Below are 9,460 nucleotides of genomic sequence, written 5' to 3'. Positions count from 1 at the left end.
AAACTTCTTCAACACCTAACACCCATGTTCCAACCCCACCTGCTCTCATTCCACCGGTTGTGATGCCTTCGGTTTTATGCATTCCACCGTTCCAACCAAACCATTTGTTGATATACCCGGACCATCAGAGGGCCCATCGTATGAATACCTCGTCATAATACCTCATGACTGTCTGAATGACGAGGATATAAAGGTCGGTCAATTTTTCTTTTCAAAATATGACTTGTAAGTTAAATTATCGATGCTTGCAATAAGAAAGAACTTTGACTACCGCGTAAAAAAGTCAACGGAGAGCTTACTAATTGTCCGATGTTCTATGGAGGAATGCAAGTGGAGGGTCCGTGCCAAAAAAATGAAAGAAAGTGATTCCTTTAAAGTGACCAAATATCCTAGAGAACATACATGTTCTCTTGAAATGAGAACTGGTAATCATCGACAAGTAAAAAGTTGGGTTATTGGGCACTTAATAAAGTCGAAATACGAACAAGTTGGCCGAACCTACCGCCCAAGAGATATAATTGAGGATGTCCGACCAGAATACGAACAAGTGAACATTACCTACGGATGGGCTTATTGCGCTAGAGAGTATGGAATGGTGTATGCACGAGAGTCGCCAGAAGGATCATATGTTGTTGTTAGGGCATACGATGAGGCACTTAAGCTTGCAAATCCAGGTACCATATTTTATGTTGAAGTAGAAAACAGACAATACTTTAAGTACGTCTTCATGGCACTTGGTCCGTGTATTAGAGGTTTTCTAAACTGCATTCGCCAGTAATCTTGTTGATGGGACCCATTTGCATTAGAAATATAAAGGTATATTATTAATAACAACGTGTATTGATGGAAATAACAATATATACCCTATAGCCTTCAGTATTGTAGATGGTGAGAACGATGCATCATGGACTTAGTTCATAACTCATTTGAAGGCTTCAATAGAAGACGTTCCCAATCTAGTGATTATATCAGATCATCACATCTCAATTGCAAAGGCGGTTGCAAGGATATTTCCTGATGCATTTCATGCCCTGTGTATATACCATATTCGGAACAATTTGGTGGACAAATTCAAGAATAAGAACATAAACCCACATTTCTACCTAGCGGCAGAAGTATATAGAATGTCTAAATTTCATATGTATTGGGCTAAGCTCCATCAATATCCTGGTGTGACGGCCTATCTTGAGGAGGTAAGATTGCAACGGTGGGCAAGGGTTTATCAAGTCCATTGTAGAAATGACAAGATGATGAAAAATATAGTAGAATGCCTCAATGAAGTGTTGAAAGATGCCCAAAAACTACCAATAACAAAGCTTTTAGAGCATATCCGCGAGTGGCTACAAGGTTGGTTCTATAACCGACATATACATGCAATGGCATGCACAAAAATTGTAGCTGATTACACAATGAGTATCCTTAAGGAATCAAAATTGATATCTAGAACATATCGTATTTCTCCGGTGGATATGCATATAATTAATGTGGACGATGGGTTTTTTTTTTTTTTTTTGGGGGGGGGGGGGGGTGGGGAGGGTTGGTTGATCTTCGTTCACGGACATGTACGTGTATGGAGTTTAATTTCCTAGAGATCCCATGCTCCCATGCAATATCTGCAGCGACCTTGAGAAACATTAATGTTCAAACATTATGTGTAAAGTGGTTTAAAGTTGAGTGTGTGCTTGGTACTTATGTCGAACCAATCTTCCCAATCGGACACAGTCAAGAATGGGTTGGAGATTTTGAACCAATTCTACCACCGTAAAAGATAGTAAGTGTAGGTCGACGTCAAACCGTCAGGATACCTTCAATTGGAAAGGAGCAATGACAAATACACAGGTATACACGATGTGGTCAGACAGGACATAACAAGAAAATGTACAGATAAACGTTGATAACACCTGACATTGACCCATCTAGACTAAACAATATATAATTTTCGCTTTCGCTTCGATTTTTCTGTACAACACCAATTATTCTATACAAATTTACACTATACAATATGTAATTTTAGCACCAATTATATTATGTACAACACCAATTATTCTGTACAAATCTACACTATACAATATGTAATTTTAACACCAATTATATTCTGTACAACACTAATTGTACTGTACAATATGTAATTTTAGCACAAATTTATTTAAATGATCGCTTAGTTATTTATTTGCTTAATTAAATGTACAACACCAATTGTATTCTACAAATTTAGCACAAATTTATCTAAATGAAAACTAAACGATCACGTAACAGTTAGTTAAACGATCGCTTAGTATTATCTAAATGATCACTTAACAAAACCTAAATGATCGCTTAGTATTATCTAAACGGTCGCATAACAAAACCTAAGTGATCTCTTAGTATTAGCCAAACGATAGCTTTATAAATTACTACATGATCGCATAACAGTTAGCTAAACGATCGCTTAGTATTAGTTAAACGATTGCTTAGTATTAGCTAAACGATCGCTTAGTATTATCTAAACGATCGCTTAACACAACTAAAACGATCGCTTAGTATTATCTAATCGATCACATAACAAAACCTAAGCGATCGCTTAGTATTAGCCACACAATCGTTTTATAAATTAGTAAACGATCGCGTAATGGATATCTAAACGATCGCATAACAGTTAGCTAAACGATCGCTTAGTATTAGCTAAACGGTCGCTTAGTATTATCTAAACAATCGCTTAGTATTAGCCAAACGATTGCATAATGGATATCCAAATGATCGCGGAATAGTTAGCTAAACGATTGCTTAGTATTCTCTAAACGATCGTTTATAAAATCTATAGTAGATAACAAAACGATCGCTTAGTATTCTCTACACGATCGCTTAATAAAAACTATAGTAGATATTAAATGATCACTTAATACACTCTTTGATCGCTGAGTAATATCTATTTGATCGCTCAGTAATATCTAAATGCTCACTTAAAGTATTCGTAGAGACGTGTTCACCGTGCGGTCTGAAGGCTTTTTAAAAATTGTGGGTAATTTTGAAATTTCGCATGGAGAAAAGATCAGTGGTAGAAAAGTTTTTAGAAAAAAGTCATTGGTAGAAAAGTTTTTGGGTTTGGGGTCATTTCGTCAAATTTTACGGCTGTTGTTACATATAATGATGAGAATAATTATTGAGAATTTAAATGGACATCCATTGAAGAGCCAGAACATTATTCAATCTAATGAATTATAATGTGATGCTTGCTTTCAAGGCAAACTAATCATTGGACCATCTGTTGGGGTTTGTGCCCTAAAGTATCGTATCTTGTAGTTTGTAAACAACTTTGTAAGAACACTTGTGATGTATAATATATATGATATTTATTTCACTTCTTGATTTTGATCATTTAGATGTTTTTTATTTTACCACAAACCAATAAACTTAATATCCCTGGTTGTCTTTATGTAACTTAAGCATGTATGAAGTGACATACAAGTGGATCATGTCTTAAGTGACAACCAAAATAGTCTGTAGTATATGGATATAGGTGGGAAACTTTATCCTGGTAACACCACGGACGTGGACCGCTTTGTGGAATTGTTACAATGTTATGACTTGTCATAGATGGTCTTATCTTGATCATTATAGTGGACATGCAAGCGAGGACATCCTATACAAAGTGTTTGTATAAGACCTGACCTCGAAGTGTTAATATCTTGTCATATAACTCCGTTCATGATTGAGACTTCACTTCACTAGGATGACCATAGGTAACATGACCTCAATCCTGAGTGAGTTGGGAACTTCTACCATTGAGGGCAGTCCTTTGATTAGCATGGGTACGAGTGGCCAGAGCGTCCACTCAACCCTACCACTTTGAGGATTCGTCTAATTTAGGAACTGGGAACTCAGCTTCACAAGATGGGGTTCACTCATTCGTCAACATAGAGGTAAGTAGATAGATTGCTCTCTTAAGGGCTGATCCCGGGGCTTGAACAATGTAAGGCCACACACCTTCTCATGGCTTGAGAGGTGTTCACACATAGTATGACTATGTTGTATTGTTCATTAGAGGGATCAGTGGTACTTAAGGAGGAAGATGTAATTACAGGGGCAAAACGATAAACTGGCCTGTTGTAATTATAAGCATATGTGAAGGGTCATCGTACTGATGATTGGTTATATCGAATGGATATAAAAATCTATCTATGGCAAGAAGAGTTCAACTGTCGGTCTTTAGCGGAATGCCTGGCAGTTAACGGATAATGGATATCGTGACTAAAGAGTTTAGTCAGCTATTCACGTACCGTTGGAGCTTCGAGCCTTAGGTCCATAAGGTCCTCTTGGTAGCTTAGATATAAGTTGAGAGTCAAGTTTTGGGTCAATTTGAAATGTTCAAATTGACAAGAGGGAGTTCGATCATATATGATATAATTGAACTAGTTAATTATATATGATATAATTAATTTTGCGTATGAGATATATTAATTTGGAGGAAATTGGATATAAATATGATTTATATCTAGTGATGAAAAATAATATAATTAATATATGACCTTAATTTATATGTTATGAATATGATGAGATCACATTCATTGAACGGTTAAAAGGGAAATAGGAAGGCATCTCTTCTGTTTTCATAAAGGATGAGTGTGTTGAAAGATCATTTTGAGATGCATAAATAGCTCATGGTGTGTTAAGCATAAAATGCTCGGACACTGTGTTAAAAAGTGTGTCATCGCTTAGAAAACCAGTGCCTGCACGATCGCTTACCTATACGATATTGCTAAGCGATCGCTTACCGATTACCCCTTCGCGCTCTATTAACTAAACGTTCTTTACCTTTTACTAAGCGAACGTTTAGCTCCCAATATTTACTAAATGATCTTATGAACGATCACTTAGTTTTTCCTACACGATCGTTTAGACGATCGCTTACCCTTTTTTTTTACACGATCATATACTTCACCTAAACGATCGAGCATCTTGTCTATACGATAGACGAGCTTATCTCCCACTTGCTTGATCGTTGTGGATCGCTCTTCCTCTTTCCCTCTACCAAATCCAAACAAAGCCCACACTTTGGATTCTCACTCTAAGAATACTGAGGGCTCTAAGTGGTGGTGTCATCTCCATTTCCTTCTGTTCGTGTGGTGATTGTTCGAGGTAGACGATTGGGTTTTTAGATTCGCTATGAAGAAGAAGTTTTCAACTAGTATGATCTCTTGATCTCTTTAGCATTATTAATGCATATTGGTATGTTTGAATGTATATGTGGTAATTCTTTCACAATGGATTAGAAAGATCCGCTTAGGCTCGTAGGTACTTTTGAATAAGAGTTCCTTCAATTAGCATCAGAGCACTCAGTTTCTGATATTCCAATTCATTGCTGCAAAAGAATTGCATTTACATTCATGGTGGGTGTAACATGTCTACTCTCTGTTTTAATTGTTAATTCGTTTTTGGATGTGTGGATTAATGGAGTTTTCAGGGATATAACATCGGTTTGTTGAATTCTCTAGTCAATTGTAAAGGCCCCTGCATTTTTTGGCACAATTAATTGCTTTTGAGTCTGTAAATTCAAAGTTAGTTTGAGTCTTCAGTCGTTCAAGGGTTGTTGTTCTTCGCAGAAGAATACGATTAAGTGTTGGCCGTGTCGTGTAGACGATCGCTGTGTATCGAATGCCCGACTGTCGTTTAATGTGCGCGTGCACTAGACAATCGTAAAGCTCAGCAAACCTAATCACTTAGTTACTGACTATACGATCGCGGAGTAATTGCATGGTAAATTGTTTACCTTTCGCGTGCTAAGCGATCGTCTAGACGATCAGGCTTCACGACCTCATTGTTGTCTATGCGGCCGTTTAGCTTTTATGTTATCTTCTAGTGTGCGCTACACTATCGTTTACTTAGAGGCATTTACTAAACGATCGGAGCTTTGCCTGGTGGTTCAAGCCTCGGTTTGCTTGTGAACCGGTTTGCTCGGTTGAATTATGTAAATTGATTGTTTTCCCATTTCGATTTTGTTTTGGTTCATCCCGGTACATTAATCCATGGTTTTATACATGTGATGTTTGTTTTTTTATGTCATATGGTATACACATATAGATAAATATCACCTTAGGTCATGCATATTCTCTTTATTATAAGTGTTATGATTTAGTGAAGCATGATTTAATTTACATAAGTGCATGCTCATGCATCATATAATATAAGGGTTATATTTATGTATGCATTATGTATTTAATGTAATATTTATAAGCGTTATCAATACTTCTTTATGTGGCATGAGTGTTTTAGTTGTTTATTTTATAAAGAGGTTAATGTGAAAAGGTGATTTATATAGATTTGATGCATGTGTGCAAGTTAAGGCCAGTCCATTAAAGAGGTTAATGTGACTACTTGGACTTTTTTTTAAAAAAAAATTTAATTTCAAAGACAAAAGTTGTTTTTGAGCAAACTTCATAAATGATTTAGATTAAAATCAGTAGTCGGATTGTCTAGGTTAATAAACCCCTAGGTAGAACATTCAGTGGGAGGTACTTGGGGCATTTGATGCTTCATTTACACCTCTCACATTTCTCCCTCATAGTTCACACCATGAGGATCTATCCTCGGCCTCGTAACACCTTGGGAGTGTCCCCCTAAAGGATGGTGTTTAGGTAGATCAATATCAAGGTCGATGAAGAGAATGTTCATAGTAAATGGGAGCTGGAAGTGCGACAGTATATCCCACGGTCGCTCTCGTTAGATTGAATAAAGTTTCTGCGCATCGCCTCCTAGCATCCTGGGTGTGTCGCCCTATAGAATGGCTATGTAGCACGTTTCTTTATTTGATCTCCTATAAGAGGATAAGGTTTCTTAGTCTCTTGTTCTAGCCTGCTTTTTCCCTACGGTGGGCACATCAGGGTGAGACTCTAGGGCCGAAAACAAGGGGTTACACTTACGCAGGATTGTTAAAAGTTAATAGTTCTGGACCGAATAAATGGTGACTACTAGGTTCAGTTCCAAGAGTTGGTTCTGCCTAATGGTTGAGAATGTCTCATCCCAGTGAAGTGACATCTGATCACCCCATCGGTGACATTTGTTCTGCCTCGTTGAGGTGTCATTACAAAATATAAGTCTTATCACTTAGTGTACTTAGAATCTATTTTGCTAAAACTAATTGGTTAAAAAAATGTGATTTTTTTTTTTTTTTTTTTGCAAAGTCGTATAAAAGATTATTCGCTTTTTTCAGCAATGGTTTTAAATGGCTAAAGCCACTATCAGTTTACTTAGCGCCGAAAAACTGAATGGCCAAAACTATTCAAGTTGGAAACATATGCTCGTGACGATACTCATCATCGAGGATCTGAAATTTGTCCTAATAGATGAATGTCCTCTTATTCCACCTCAGGACGCTACTGGAAATATTTGGGTGATGTACGAGCATTGAACACGGGCAAACGATAAGGCTCGAGCCTATATCTTGGCCAGTCTTAGTGACGTGTTGGCCAAGAAACACGAGTCCATGGTCTCAGCACATGAGATCATAGAGTCCCTGTGGGGAATGTTCGGACAGTCATTTGGACAGCTCAAGCATGAGGCTCTGATACACATCTTCAGCTCCAAAATGGAGGAAGGCACCTCTGTTCGTGAACGTGTGCTGAATATGGTGGTCCACTTTAACGTGGCGGAGATGAATGGGTCTAAAATCGATGAGGGCAATCAGGTTAGCATTATCCTGCATTCATTGTCGAAGAGCTTCCTTCACTTTGTTAGCAATACGATTCTTAACAAAGTGGACTACTCCCTTACCACTTTCCTCAATGAGTTGCAGACTTACCAATCCTTGCTGAAAAATAAGGAGAAACAAAGAGGTGAGGCAAATGTTGTATCGTCCTCTAAAAGGAACTATCAAGGTTCGACCTCAAGAAAAAAGTTTGCACCTTCAACTTCTAACTCTGGAAAGGGGAAGAAGAAGAAGAGTGGTAAAGGAAAAGGGAATGCGCCTGCTAACCCTCCATCTGTTGCCCAGAAGAAGTGTCTGCCGTCAGTTGAGAAAGAAAAATGTTTCCACTATAACCAGGAAGGAACTGGAAGAGGAATTATCCTCGTTATCTGAAGGAAAAGAAGGCAGTTAAAGGCCAAGGTAGAAAAAGGTGATTTACCTGTGTTAGAAATTTGTTTAGTGGAGAATGATGAATTCTTCTTGGATAATAGATTCGAGCGCCACTAATCATGTATGTTCTTTTTTTTAGGGGATTAGATCCTGGCGATAGCTGGAGGCTGGTGAGATGACGTTACAAGTAGGCACCGGGCACGTCGTCTCAGCTGTGGCAGTAGGAGGCATCCAATTATCTTTACAGAATAGGTTTCTTATATTAAAAGATGTCTTTGTAGTTCCTGAACTAAAAAGGAACCTTATTTCTGTAAAGTGTCAGTTACAATACAATTACACTATTTCTTTTAAATTGAATAAAGCGTTTATTCGTAAGGATGGTGTTGAAATTCGTACAGCTAAACTGAAAAATAACTTGTATGTGCTTAAACCTTTAGCCTTAAGTTCCCTCCATAACATAGAGATGTTTAAATCTGTCGTAACTCAATCTAAATGCCAACAAGTTTCTCCAAAAGAAAATTCCTAACTTTGGCACCTTCGATTAGGCATATCAATCTCAGTAGGATTGAGAGATTGGTAAAGAAGGGCCTTCTAAGCGAGTTAGAGGAAAATTCTTTACCAGTGTGCGAATCTTGCCTTGAAGGTAAGATGACTAAACTGTCTTTTACTGGAAAAGGTTATCGAGCCAAAGGGCCTCTTGAATTAGTACATTCTGACCTTTGTGGTCCTATGAATGTGCGAGCTCAAGGAAGTTATGAGTACTTTATCAGTTTTACTGATGATTACTCGAGATATGGGTATTTCTATCTGATGCAACGAAAGTCTGAATCTTTTGAAAAGTTCAAATTATTTAAGGTCGAAGTTGAGAATACTTTGGATAGACGAAAAAAAACACTTCGATCAGATCGAAATGGAGAGTTTTTGGATTATGAGTTTCAGGACTATTTATTAGAACATGGAATCGTTTTCCAACTCTCGGTACTGGGTACACCTCAGCAAAATGGTGTAGCAGAGAGAAGAAACATAACCTTTTTGGCATAGTTCGTTCGATGATGAGTTACGCTTCTTTACCAGACTCGTTTTGGGGTTTTGCAGTGGAGACTGCGGTATACATTCTCAACTATGTTCCTTCTAAAAGTGTCTTAAGAACACCTATAGAGTTGTGGAATGGGAATAAAGCTAGTTTATGTCACTTTCGCATATAGGGTTGCCCAGCACATGTGCTTGAGGCAAATCCCAAAAAGTTGGAATCACGATCAAGGTTGTGCCTCTTTGTAGGCTACCCCAAAGGTACACGAGGAGGTTATTTTTATGATCCATCCGAAAATAAGGCATTTGTTTCCACGAACGTTACTTTCCTGGAGGAAGATCATATCAGGGAGCAAAGTTTACGTAGTAAAGTCGTGTTAA

At 37.8% G+C, this 9,460-nt stretch overlaps 1 protein-coding gene across 1 annotated transcript; it reads left to right on the top strand.

The window, feature by feature from the left end:
- Positions 1–241: 241 nt before the first annotated feature.
- LOC150037294 (uncharacterized) lies at positions 242–1,765 on the top strand. The gene is made up of 3 exons (XM_090311952.1): positions 242–674; positions 943–1,452; positions 1,590–1,765. Exons 1-3 carry the CDS (start codon positions 242–244, stop codon positions 1,763–1,765), a joined length of 1,119 nt encoding a protein of 372 aa, XP_090168078.1.
- The last annotated feature ends 7,695 nt before the right edge of the window (positions 1,766–9,460 follow it).

Source organism: Benincasa hispida, chromosome 3 (assembly GCF_027475165.1).
Source record: "Benincasa hispida cultivar pf3 chromosome 3, pf3_genome.v1.1, whole genome shotgun sequence".
Taxonomy (NCBI): domain Eukaryota; kingdom Viridiplantae; phylum Streptophyta; class Magnoliopsida; order Cucurbitales; family Cucurbitaceae; genus Benincasa; species Benincasa hispida.
This window is presented reverse-complemented; position numbering and strand designations above follow the sequence as displayed.